The sequence below is a fragment of the Vanessa cardui genome, chromosome 18, assembly GCF_905220365.1.
Source record: "Vanessa cardui chromosome 18, ilVanCard2.1, whole genome shotgun sequence".
Taxonomy (NCBI): Eukaryota; Metazoa; Arthropoda; class Insecta; order Lepidoptera; family Nymphalidae; genus Vanessa; species Vanessa cardui.
The window spans coordinates 4,969,119-4,983,531 of record NC_061140.1 but is presented as its reverse complement, the minus strand read 5'-3'; the positions used below and the strand labels follow the sequence as shown (position 1 = coordinate 4,983,531).

The window sequence follows — 14,413 nt, the reverse complement described above, 5'->3', positions numbered from 1 at the left end:
ATTTTTATTTCTGAAAGAGAATAATTTTTTATACACTTTATTTAAATAATAAATGTAAATTGAAAAATTAGGCTAAAATACGTTACCGCAACTTTTAAATAATATAATTGTTTATTTACTTTTTGTAAAACTCATACTGACATGTGTGACAGTCGAATTGCAGTTGACACAAACATGAAACGATAGACTACGATAAATAAGAAGAGAATATTTTGTTCGTTCATTTTATTAAATCAAAGCAATAATTATCATGATAAAAAAGGAGTTGTGTATGTTTTTTTCTTTCTTATAAACATAACAAGTATCTTCTCTTTAATTGAGCATCTTCTGTAACAAATGTTTGTTTTTTTTTTTTTTAATGAAAAACCTGTGTAGCGAGCAATTACTTTTTTTTAATATTATTGAATCACATTACGGTGAATCCGTTCATCATTTTACAATAATTTTACAAGTCTTCATTAATACTTCTATATTTCCATTCATATTTTATTAGAGCCCTAACCATAATCTGTACTTTATCTGTGATACAAGCGAATGGAGTGCGGTGACCTCGGTCCTGCGCCTGCGTCTATCACTCCGCGCCGCCGTTGAATTGATTTATATATTGGAACATAGATAAATTTTGTAAATTGTATATATGAGAGAGCTTATTGCTTATATATATTTACATCAAAGAAAGGCTATTTGAATCTTACTGATTTACATTATGTGCATATTTTTTTACAATGGCAGAAGCTTGTAGGCTTGGAACCACAACAGACAGAAAGATTGTCTGTACTCAAGATGAAAATTATTGTGTTTTTAATGTTCTAAGTGTATTTATATCTCTTGTGTCCATACTTGCAGATTTAACAACAGGTGCTTAGCCTTTTTGTTAATAGTTTAATATAATTTTAAATGTTTCGTCATTTAAATAACTAGTCTTTTTCTTGAACTTCCCTTTCCGTAGCAATTAACTTTCGATTGTTTCTTTTAATATCTAAATTTACACTTACATTTTAAATAATTATATTTTTCATTTCAGACATTCTAGTTTTTGCAGAATATTGTAAGGATGGCTATCTATATTGGGCTTTGTCAACAATGATATTCATACTATCTCCAAATATTTTAATAAATATTTTTTCATTGAGATGGTTTATTATCGATCAGGAATCAAAACTTCGCCATTGGATTACTCATTGTTGTCTAGTTGGATTATTAGAAAGGTAAATCACACAGAAAATAAACAACAATTTTTTATAGGCATTATTCATCAAACATCAATTCATATTTTTTCTTTTAGGTACATAATATTCCTCCAGAAAGTATTCTCCTGCAAAAATTTAGAATCAATGAAAACACAAAAATTAATATGTCAACGAAATGATTTGAGTCTGTTGCACTTTTTGTATATTTTCACAGGAACTGTACCACAAATAATATTACAAACATATTCTATTATAATGTTAAATGAAAATTATCATACAAAAGGTAAAGAATTTATTACTATTTTCTAAACCATGATATTTATAACTCCTGCTTAATTCTTAATCAACATGATAATAATGCATAAAAGGTTTAAGCTCTACATCTTTGTAGGAATGAATTATGATAAAAAAAAAAAAAACTTTATCATGGAAAGTTTTTTAACATAATAAATAGAAGTATATAAATGTATACATATACTAATTATTTTATTTTACATAAAAAAATTTTAAATTGTAATTTTTGTTGTTTTTCAGTGTTTGCTTTAGTAGCATCAATAGCGTCTGTGATATGGGGTTGTGTAACATATATTTACAGTATTACAACATTCAGTACCAATAATTTTAAATGGAGTTCAATTATATTAAAACTAACATGGCATTTTGGCATATTATTGGGTAGAATCGCTGGAATCTTGTTGTTTACCATAATATTTGGAATATGGACCTTAATTCCATTAGGTAAGATAACTTGATTGAAATGTTATAAATCTTAATGTTATGAAATATTATATAGCATTAAAATAATTGTATTTTTAGGTTTGCATTGGTCAGCAATGACATTTTGGATCATAACACAGAAAACAACATTCTGTCCAAATAAATTGGAGGAAACATTTTACAATTCCATCATGGGTTTTGTATATTGTTTTTGTTATATTAATTTACGCGAGGGCCACACAAGGTATCGCCTTTTAATGTTTTACACATTAATAGTTACTCAGAATTTTGGTAGTTTACTTTTGTATGTACTGATATCTGATTCCGAAAAGCAGAAAAAATCATGGTCTATTGCTGCGACCGTGTGTGTAATTGTTGGAACACTAGTTGGTATGTTTTAATATATAATTGAATGCAATACCAAAGAAAATCTGTGATTTGATAATATATGGAAATTATTTCTATTTTCAGGTATGATAACAATGATATTGTACTATAGATTCTTTCATTCGAAAGGGCCCATTCCTTGGAAGAATGCTCCAGATGATGTTGAACTAAATAACAAAGTTGTAACTTCTAATTCTGAAAGCAAAAATAACAAACATAATGGATTAAATCATGTCAGATCTTTTAAAAGTGCTAAAGTCAATGAGACAAGGTAGATTGTTTATTTTTTTAATATTTTTTTGGATTTATAAAATATGTATTTCTAGAGAAAAAAAATGAATTTGGATTGAGACTTATTTTGGCTAATACTTTATTATTTTTAACAGAGGTGATTCTACTACAAGTAATCAACAAATACCACAAAATGATAGTGAGAATGCTGATAAAAAATTCCTATTAGATCATTGGATTGCCAGATCCGGTTCACCAACATTTACATCAGCTCCAGTCGGTAATTTAAGTATGGATGTTTCAAGCATAGAATTGTACTCAATTGAAAATACACCACAATCAATATCTTCAAAGAGAGACAATCAAATAAATACAAAAATAGCAAAAAAGAAAATCTGCTCACCAACAGAACTGAATCTCAAGTTATCATCAATCGAAAATCTAGAGAGTTCTATTGATGAGATTACATCTAGTACGTTAAATATACAGAAACGCCGTGGAATTTGCTCATCTGATGAGTTGAGAGATGACTTAACTAATTTAAACTTAGAGAATTGCAATATCGTGAATGATGATTTTGTTAAAATTATGAAGACTGACAGTTCAGAAATAAGTCATGATACTGATGGCACTAATAAAAAAACTTCATCAGATTCAATTGATATGGATTTAGATTTAAGTTTCAGTGATATAAATAGTTCAGATATAAACACTTTTAACGAAAATATTGTACAGAAGCTTTGTTTAAGTGCATTAAAAAATATAAAAGTAGGAAACCAAGATGCAGATATTGAAAACATACAAAGAATAGCACTTGATATACTCAAAGAAATGTATACAAAGAAAGATAAAATAAAGAATGGTATAACTAGTGAATTGCTTCAGTCCAAACGAGACCTCGATACACCTACGGAAATTCTTTCAGTTCATGATTACGAAAACATATGTGCAGTAAATATTGCAAGAGAAGCTTGGGGTCTCAGATCTTGGAATGGCTATTGTGACATAGAAAATTGGTTGCATGATGGTAGTGTCGTTAGAGACAGGAGTAGGGACACTTTGACATCAGGTAGCTCTGAAATCAGCAGTTGTCTATCACAAGAATTAAAAAATGCCATATTATCTGCGCCAGCGTTTCCTAAGAAGGCACACACATACTCTAATGTCTTTGTTAAATTTGAAAGAAGCAGCCAAGAAGATTATGCCAATACAGTCATGTGCCACTCTAATGATGACACTTTTCTAGCCAAGCCTTGCATGATAGATAGTAGTAAAGACCCTAATCATTTAGAACCTATTTTAGAAGAACTTGATGATTTAGGAGACATCGATATGTCATGTAAAAAAAGATTGAACTCAGAAAGCTCTCTTGTTGCAACTATAGATGAAATTAGAAAGGCCACTGTCACTAATTCTCCAAGAAACTTATATCATAGAAGAGAGCATCAATGGGATTCGCCTCAGTTTCATTCATCTGAAAAAACAGAAACGAGTCTTAAAAAAGCCATATGGAAGGAACCATACAAATTTGATTTAAGTAATAAAATGGAAACCTTGCCAGAAAAAGACTGTATTTTAGATGTATCACATGGCACGAAGTTTGAGTCAAATATAAAAGATTCGAATGTTTTACCAGTGTCTACTACTTCCAGTTTAGATAGTAGTAAAAGTCAAAATAAAAATACGGCACGACGGCAAAAGACAACTTGTACGAAAACTCAAATTAAAAAGCTGAATAATAAATCCGAACAGCCAATACACGATCTCTCAAATAAAGACATCGATTTTTTATGGCAATTAGTGACAGATAACTCATTACCTATAGGATCAATGGAAGATATATCACTAAGTCGAAAAACACCGTCATTGCAATCTTTAATACAAAAAGAAACACCCCCAAATTTAGTTAATACAACAGCATCTAAGATATCAAATATAAAGAAAAATGTTCGAAGTAGACCTAGGAGAAAGTTTTCTATTTTAAGAGAAAGATTTGAGCCAAAGCCTAATTTACATTCAGATGAGGAAATTTTATATCACTGTTCTGAAAACGTGCCTCAACAGGTTGAATCTAATATCATGAATGTTCGAAATCAATTTATTGATCGTATGAACCAAACAGAAACATGCCCCCAAAAACAAACAAATACTATAATAAGTGATGAAAATATATGTTCTATGTTATCAAACGTGCCGTCAAAAAGTATTAAGGAAAAGAGATCATTATTTATGAAACAGGTGCTTAGCCCACCAAGGTTTAATACTAAGTTAAGACATAAGGTGTAATTAATGATTGTTAGCCAATTTTTTAATAAGTTCCTACATGATAAACTCCTAAATAGTGATTTATTGAATGGCAACAATTTTGCATTGTGATGCATTTAAGTTTAAAATATTTTTGTACTTAAATCAAGTCAATATTAACATAGATCTCACCCTAAGTGTAGTCATTTTAATGTTTCCCATTTATTGAAGATTCATAGGATTTTGTGATCGATTACGCAAACCAGTGTTGGGCAAATTTTAATTGCAATTAAAATTAAAGATTAACAATTAATTAATTGTTAATTGTTACTACTACAGTTAACAATTAATCAATTGTAATTGTGGAAAATCACAACTAACAATTATTTAATTGTTAACTGTATTAGTAACAATTAACAATTAATTAATTTTTAATTGTTTTGTTAATTTTAATTAAAAATAACAATTAAAAATACTGCTGTAAAATATAAAGACTTGAGCGAAAACGACGACTTGAAATGTTTTTGTTTTATACCTACGCTGAAGAAATATTTATTAATGCAACTTTATATTATATAATATAAAAATAAACACTTTTTTTCTGTGGAAAGAGACATTTAGAAAAAATAAGCTTAAAACTTAGAGTCTTTGACCACATTTTTATTCGTCTGAAGTCTAATACTTATAGCTTAATTTTCCTAAAAATTTACTAATTACATTTTGATGTATAAAGTTAATTGTTAGTTTTAATTGTTTTATAAAACAACTAAAAAAGTTAATTGCAATTATTTTAATTGTAAGTTGCAATTGACATACGTTAATCAAATTAATTTAATTGCAAGGTGCAATTAAAAGTGTAATTGCGATTAATTTAATTGTAATTAATTTAATTGCAATTACTTTTTTAGTCAATTAATAAAATAATTAACAATTGCTTGATTAATGCCCAACACTGACGCAAACATGTAAAAAAAACAATAATTTGACATAACGATTGTCGTTTTGCAAAGTGATTTCAGTCATTAGGCGTTTAAGAAAATAAAAATTACGAGCGAATTTGTTTAATAAAAACAAATGTTCATGAGTAATTCAAACACTAGTTACTTCACCTAGTTTTGTTACAATAATAACCATATTTCGTTGTTACTTTTATTTTTTACTCTCAATTTTTGTCGTATTTTATCATGTCATTAAGCAATGAAATATCGTAAGAAATATTTCAGTTATATTTAATGTTAAGACTATTTCAGTCAGTACTCGACGACAATATTTTTTTTTTTGAAACTCTAGGATATGGAAAGGGTATAGTCGACATAACATTTACGAATTTAACATAAAGACCGTAGTATTTTTTGTGTTTTGTCGTTGTTGGGTGGATATATATTGGGATGGGAGGAATTCTAATTTTCCTTTTATTGGTCACAAAAACTTTTTACGTTTGTAGAGTTAAACGACCACTATACATCTTGAAAATATTACTTTCGTAACCACTCGTAAATGTTATATCAGCTTAATACTAATAGATGTGATACTAAGTTCTGTTGAAAAATATTATTTCGCTATCAAGATCTACCTATGACAATGAGATTTATCGTTTCAGATCTTTAATAATTAAATAAGAAAGATGTAAATCTAATTCGATTTTAGATATGATTTGTTTCGATTTTTGGTAAGTGTATACTTGCAAATGCATTCCAAAAAAATATAAACTGTGATGTAAGTGCCTTTATTTTTACTGTATTTTCAGCCAGTATTGTAAATTTTGTAGCTTTTTTTTTGTATATAATAAAATTTATACTTTAGTATCAAATGTTTTTGTCCTGAAAGATAGCCCAATTCCATAGGTTTAGTATGTCACTTATAATGCATGGTTTCTTATTTTTTTAAATGGATGAAATTGAATTATTTTTAATTAAAAAAGTATGCATTTTTTTATAATATTTATTTAATAAATACAGATTACAGCTGCCATCATATTATTTATAGCAAAAGCACTTAATAAAAAAATTCTATTCTACAGCATTTATAATGCCACCAAATAAATTAGTATGAATACATCTTTGCCTTTAGGTGTATATAATTTGTAAATATCACATTTTAAAAATTCCATAATGTTACTTTTTGATTATATAACACTATCCTTTATAAATGCAAACATATTGCTACCGCTTCAGTCTTTGAAGTTTTATACATATATTAAACTTTATTCATTCTGATAATTGTAATTCATTTTATCCATACAATAAAATTCTATAAAAATATAACATCTTTAACACTACAAAATGTAAGTAATAACAATGTAATGTAGAATAGTCAAAATATTTTTGATTTGTTAGTAATAAGGTATATTGTATATCTCAAAAGTTAACTTGTATAAAGATATGGCATTTATAACTTATTGTAGTCATTTAAATATAATATTATGAGTTATTAAAAAACTATCTGAGCTCAAGCAAGGTAAAATATAGAAAATAATTTATATTTATAAATCTGTTGTCATTACATTAGTAATGAGACGAATACGATGAGCATTGCAGGCCTTGCAAAGAATATGGTCATCAAGGGGATAGCAACCACGCCCTTCTGCTTCAGATGACAATAATAACCCACAATCTTCACACTTGTAACATCGTACATGAAAGCTACGGTCCAGAGCCACAACTCTTACAGTTTCTTCTTCGCCTTCCTCGGGCATTATTGGTAGCTCACAAACACAACATCTTGGAGCAAATTTTTTGTGGAAATCTTCAATACAATGGATTTGATTCATAGCATCGACCGTGAATGGAATACCATCAAGGCTTTTCCCACACACAACGCAAGTGAAGCAAGTTGGGTGATATGGTTTGCCAGTTGCTCTTAAAATTCTATCTAATATAGGATTGTTACACACTGAACATTTTTCTAAAGTTTCATAATAGTCAGCTTCACAATAAGGATTTCCTTCAACAGCATAAAATGGTTTTCCTTGCAAGTTGGTATTGCATCTGTGGCAACTAAAACATTTGATATGATACAAATTTCCCATTGCAGTGCAGCCAGAACTTTCATCTACAACTTGTTGGTCACATTTAACACAAATACCAAAGAATTCTGAACTACTAGATATGGACTGAACAAGCATATTAGTTAACGCATCCACTTCTTCTTCCTTTGGCAAAGGGGATTTTCCCATAGGCCTCAAATTACTTTTGTAGTTTTGACTTATTGATGAATTATTAGCTTGCCCTGAATGTGTTTGTGGGTGTAAGTTAATGGGCTCATAAAGTGACTCATATGTTGATGCTTGTGACACTCCATACTCTGGGTACTCATTTTGATATATAGCAGGATAATGTGGACGGTCTTGATTGAAATTTAAATTGGCTGTGGCTCTCATTAATTCACTGTAATTAGAGCTAACAGGAGATGGTGGCGGTATCATTTCTTCATTATGGTTAGGATCAAATGACTTTGATGGGACATGAAATGGAGGTGGAGGCGGTGGCGGCGGCGGATTATTCTGATATTGGGGAACATTACTATACATTGCATTATAGCTCTTGGAAGGTATTGCCAAATTTTGTCGCAGTGAATAAGAAGGAAGTGACAACTGGGTTACGTTTGCATAATCTTTGTGCATAGGATGAATATTGCTGGGATGTCGTGGTACATTGCTGTACGTCGGGGGAGGAGGAGGTGGAGGAGGTACATTCTGTGCATTTTGTAAAGGAGTTATCTTAGTTGAATACGAGGGCTCACGCAATGTGTTGACGACGGCGCTGTGTGGAACTTGAGGCTGAGCTTTTTTCTTTGGAGGCACAGCTGGTGGTATCTTCTTAATTTTTCCAGGCGTATTAATGTCCTTAGTCATTTGCAAATCAGCTAATTGTTTTTCCAAGGCGTCAGTGTTATCTAGTCTAGACATTTTGGCTTTATGTATGTAATGAACTTGTCGTAAATATTCTTTTTCTTGTAAATATACACAGTATATTGCAAATTTAGCTCGATTAACTACTTTTATGTGATATAGTTACACGAGGCAAAAAAGTTTAGTTAAAAATATTTTTACTTTATACATGTTATCACCGTTCAAGTATTCACTAATCACTTAATCATTTTACTTTGTAACACTAAAACCTCAGTCACACGCACACGTCATTCATTATTTCGACATAATAAAAAATAATATAATTCGACATTTTTGGCACATTCCACAGCTTAAGACAGTAGTGTTGTGTCCAATTAATTAATTATTACCAAAATCAGCCTTCATGAAATAAAATAATTTTATCATCTTAATTTTTTTTAAATAGTTTTTTCAGAATAATTTATTTTGAAGTAGCATGCAGGTATGCTAGCTAACCAAATAAAATGACTTGTTCCGCATAATCAATCGCTTCAATTAATTTTAATAATTAATATTTCAACAAATAAAAATGATAATAATTTTTACAGCGCCATTGTCTATGGGCGGTGGTTACCGGTTAATATTTACAGGTTTTACTACAGTAAATATGTATTTCAGTAAATAATAAATAATATAATACTTTTACACATCATAATTATATGGTATAGAGGTTTAGAAGTCAATAGCAGAATAACAGCAAACGAAAGTGACTCTGTTTAAATGTATATATTTAACATATATGATATTTATTTATCTCCTAAAATCTATAATTAATACTTCACGACAACCAATAACGATTGAATTGGTAATCAAAAAGTTATTAATATATTAATAAGTGGTTGTGCACAGGGTATATATGTGCCTTTACACTCTATAGTATTGTCTATGGCGTCGCTGTCATATATTCATGACAGTTGGCAGTTCAGACTTCAGAGTTTAGAGTAATAAAATAAATATACAAACATAAAACTTGTGTTACAGCGTAGCGTTTAATACGTCGTATATATCTGAAACTGAAGTAATATAATTTTGACATAGCAATGGCTATGCAGTGCCAGTTATGGATGGGCAGTGTAAGTGGTTTTCCCTGATTTGTTACCAATGTCCCAGATCCCACAATGTTTACATTACTCAACAACACTTAATCGTTTAAATTTTGTATTTATCATCACAATATATAGTAACAATTAACATTATAAATTATAGTTGGAGCCAAACATGACTGAAAGCTTCATAATGGCTGCGTTTCACCGTATGGGACAGCGTCCACTTGCTGTTAAGGTTATGCGAAACAAATTCTCAGGTGAACCGGCGGGATACGCTTTTGTCCATTTCCAGGTAATTGTCTCATATTTCAACTTATTATATGAACTAAAATATGATTATTACATGATTTATTTAAAAATTGATTTGGTTTTATATCGAAAAATATTATTTTAGACAGATGAAGGTGCAATGGATGCTATGCATAAACTTAATGGTAAACCAATTCCCGGAACATTTCCTGTAGTGCGCTTCCGTCTGAACACAGCTTCAAGAGAGGCACGAGCAAATATGCAACAAGAAAGAGAGTTCTCAGTATGGGTTGGAGATCTTAGTCCGGATGTTGATGATTACTCTTTGTACAGAGTATTTGCAGCAAAGTATTCTTCAATAAAAACTGCTAAAGGTATTGTTTGTTTTTTACATACATATATTAAATATATTAGACCAATATTCAAATACAAACAACAAAATAACAATAATTTCTTTTTCTTTATTTTCTCAATAGAAGGCCATTGTGCTGGTCTCTTAATATATACCTATAACACATACATTTTTGCCCTAACAAGAAAAAGTTTGCAAGTTGAGTGATTACAGGAAAAAGGAAATTAACATCTTAGATTCCTCGATCGGCAGCCTATTGGTTGTATGATGGTGTGGTTTATTTATTGCAACTCCAGCCTACTTTTTATCAGGTGGTTCATTTGCTAAAATAAACAAGGAAATAGCTTTTAGTATGATTATGTATGTTAAGTATGTGATATTAAATAATAAAATGTAAATACCTTTTATTTTTTTCCAGTAATACTAGATAATTCGGGATATACAAAAGGGTATGGATTTGTCAGATTTGGCAATGAGGATGAACAACGTAATGCTCTCTATGCAATGAACGGATATACAGGTCTAGGAACTAAACCACTTAAAATATGCACAGCAGTGCCGAAGCCAAAAGGTGCAACTACCACACAAATGCCAACTACTCCTGTGACTACTACTGCTACATATAGCAGTGGGACGGTATGATTCCTTGATATTTATACTAACTAAGTATATAGTATTCATGTAAAGTAATGATATATATGTTATTATACATAATTATGAATACATTAATGTTAAGCCTCTTAATGTGTACAAGTTGTAAATGCAGATCATCTCAACCTTCTGATGATTAATTAATGTATTAGGTATAGTTTTAGTGCATTATTAAAACATTAACAGGTTTCAACTCAATGTGTCTTAGAAAAATATCTACAAAATATAATTGATATTTTTCTAAAACTATAATTTAAAAAGTAATTAAAGAAATGTTTTTGTATTACACCAACTGTTATATAGATTATTTGCTATATAATGGCTAATGAAAATGCATTTTAATTTAAATTAACATTACTGTTGTGCATTGTAGAAATTTAGTATACAAGTTGTTTTTAATGCTTGTTTAGTTAAGCACTCATACAAAATTAAACTAACATGCAATTATAATTATAGGAGTACAATCATTACTATGATCCATCAGCCTATTGGCAAAATTACTCAGCATGGTCGGGCTACTATGGGCAAGGCGACCAGAGCGCAGCTGTGCAGACGACACCCGTAGTTGACACAACCCAAGCAGCGGCCCTCAAAGCACAAAATGATGATTTGGCACTCGTTGGTTAGTATTCAAAGTATAATTTAAACATTATATATTGTTATAAATTCATACACAATCAATTAGCATTTAAGTAATGCATAATTAAGATTTCTGCTTCATTTTCGGCTTCATTAAGCTGTTTAGTGACGAGATGCACACTTAAACTAAATGGCTTTATCATAGCTATTTTTAGGGTTCCGTAACCAAAGGGTAAAAACAGGATCCTATTACTAAGACTGCGCAGTCTGTCCATGCGTCATTCACCAGGCTGTGTTTCAAGAAGACTGTTGAAAAAAAAAGTATGTTTTAACTCATCAAGGGTGACGTAATGGACGTAATTCCATAAATAAGATAATAATTACGTTAAGGCTTTTGAACTATCTCCCTTTGACCGAAAACTTCGAATAGATGCCTACAATAGGTCACTAACATTAATAATGCTATGACGTTATACATATTTTTCTGTATTTGTCATTGTATAACGTAATTTTAATGTTTTTTTTTGTTTTCAGATCATAAAAAGATAATCGACGTAGATCAGATGAACCAAGATTTCCTAGACCCTGAACTGTCGCTATGGGATGCGCTTGAATCTTCACAGTGGTTTCCTCATGAAATTATAGATGTTCATTGTTGAATATAGAATAGTTTTGTATATATTTTAAAAATTAATAAATTTAAGCTGTATATGTCTTATTTGATTGTAAATCTTGAACCTTTGAAAACTTTCACCATTCACTTTATTTTTAAATTTGGAAAATTATTAATTCCTTCGTCATAGAAGAAGGTTTTGAGGAAGGAAGAAGGTTTGAAGGAATTTAATGAAAATTAATTTAAGAAACTGCTTGAACAAATCGGCGGTGTTTTTTCAAGCAACTTCTTACATTAATTCTAATTCAATCCATGGGGACTTATGTATGATCATAAAAAGTGATTGCTAGCTAACATGTCCATGTAATTTTAAGTAAGATTATCAACAATAATAATTAAATAAATAATATTAAATAAATTGTAATTCCATTAATTCGGGATGGCCAAAATAATATTATCGTTTTACAATGATGCTTCAATGTCTCTATCTTTTGCTAGAATACCCCACGCTATAGTCCAATTGTTTTCTATTGACAGCTCAATCATATTTAAAATAAGAAAGTTACGTGCCAGTATTAAATGCTATGCCATATAAAATAATATTAATTACAGTTTAACAAATTATTGATCAATTAATAACAATAATAATTGTATAAAATAAAGTAAATTCAATAGCCCCTGCTATATTCATAATATGCAATAATAATGAGATGTAAATTATCATATAGAATTAAATGTCATAACACCGTATTGAAGGCTAAGGTTACTCTCGTAACAAAATATATCAAAATAAATAATATTACGTAAAATTTGCCGAACCTACTCACTCAATCTCCCTCGCGTGAGATTTAAAGTTTGGCTCGAATACCCTAACCGCCTCACGTATTTTATGGGTACTTTACGACATCAAGGGAAAAAGTCGTGCTATTAAAAAGCAGCTTCGGATGGTCTCCTTCGGATTATGATCATTGAATTAGTCGAAGAACAACTTTACTTCATGAACACATGAATGCTGGACTGCTAAAGCAAATTATCATTATTAATGATAATATTAGTATTAATCTCTTACCTATATGATTCTCGTAAGTCATACTAAGATAATTCAAGTCATTCAATTCAAATTTATAACAAGAGGAGACTGGATAGTATATTTGAATATATGAAAAATAGATTACGGGACATTTTCTTTACTTTTTTGTAGGTTTTGTAGCCTTAAAAAAAGGGACAATTTCTGGCAAGAAAAAATCGCCGTCGTGAGATTAGCGATTAGCCTTTTATAAATAGGACAAAATAAAAATTCAGATAACATGCAGACTTCATTTAATAATAACCAACATGACAGCTATTATATAATATAAAATACATAATGTACATTTTATGTTTAAAGCGTTGCGAAGCATCACTTGTTTAGAAAATTAACTAGAGTTGTAAATTATCCGCAAGGTGTTACAAAATAATGGTTACCACACTTGTTTTTCTACCTTTGTTTCAATCATATTTTTATAACTGAGGCTTATTTATGATTATAAATAAGATATTAAATCATTACAGTTTCTTATGCTGACCGTTAACATAGCCAGGAATTTTCTAGGGTGAGCTAACTATAAATTGATAGATTAATATGAATGTTTTTTTTTTTTAAATTATACAACAAGCATTTATATTGTCTCTAAAATGCAATACATTTCTATGTACTTAGATATAAGAATATATTTCTTTACAGATCCATATGTCGAGAAATATTTTTATAGAATGATTATTAGACAGATGAAATACAAAATCGATTAAAAGTTATAATAAAAAATATATGAAATAGTGAATTTAATGTTCTGGTTTCCGAGAACTAGACTTTCTCTCCTCTTATCTTTACCTGGCTACGTAGATGACAGTGTCTAAGGCGAATTACGTGTAAAGTAACAGAGCCTGTAAATTACCCACTGCTGGGCTAAGGCATCCTCTCCCATTAAAGAGAGGGTTTGGAACATATTCCACCACGTTATTCCAATGCGGGTTGGTGGGATGCATATGTAGCATAATTTCGATGAATTTAGACACATGCAAGTTTCCTCACGATGTTTTCCATCACCGCCAAGCACGAGATGAATTATAAGCACAAATTAAGCACATATATAGTGGTGCTTGCCTGGGTTTGAACCCGAAATCATCCGTGAAGATGCACGCGTTCTATCCACTGGGCCATCCCAGCTTATTATCATCAGAATTACATGTGAAAAAAAATTTTTTTGTTTGACTTTACAGTTATTT

The 14,413-nt window shown here is 30.0% G+C and overlaps 3 protein-coding genes across 3 annotated transcripts; 2 read left to right on the top strand and 1 right to left on the bottom strand.

The window, feature by feature from the left end:
• Positions 1-363: 363 nt before the first annotated feature.
• LOC124537387 lies at positions 364-6,571 on the top strand. The gene is made up of 8 exons (XM_047114218.1): positions 364-858; positions 1,025-1,208; positions 1,286-1,473; positions 1,725-1,928; positions 2,007-2,297; positions 2,379-2,565; positions 2,681-5,032; positions 5,733-6,571. Exons 1-7 carry the CDS (start codon positions 726-728, stop codon positions 4,809-4,811), a joined length of 3,318 nt encoding a protein of 1,105 aa, XP_046970174.1. The 5' UTR covers positions 364-725; the 3' UTR covers positions 4,812-5,032; positions 5,733-6,571.
• A 143-nt stretch (positions 6,572-6,714) lies between these two features.
• LOC124537381 (lipoma-preferred partner homolog) lies at positions 6,715-9,137 on the bottom strand. Its single transcript, XM_047114212.1, has one exon. The coding sequence runs from the start codon at positions 8,674-8,676 to the stop codon at positions 7,252-7,254; it is 1,425 nt and encodes a 474-aa protein (XP_046970168.1). The 5' UTR covers positions 8,677-9,137; the 3' UTR covers positions 6,715-7,251.
• Positions 9,138-9,548: 411 nt separating this feature from the next.
• LOC124537275 (tRNA selenocysteine 1-associated protein 1) lies at positions 9,549-12,244 on the top strand. Its single transcript, XM_047114058.1, has 6 exons — positions 9,549-9,731; positions 9,865-9,996; positions 10,099-10,327; positions 10,724-10,941; positions 11,413-11,578; positions 12,070-12,244. Exons 1-6 carry the CDS (start codon positions 9,699-9,701, stop codon positions 12,192-12,194), a joined length of 903 nt encoding a protein of 300 aa, XP_046970014.1. The 5' UTR covers positions 9,549-9,698; the 3' UTR covers positions 12,195-12,244.
• Positions 12,245-14,413: the final 2,169 nt, after the last annotated feature.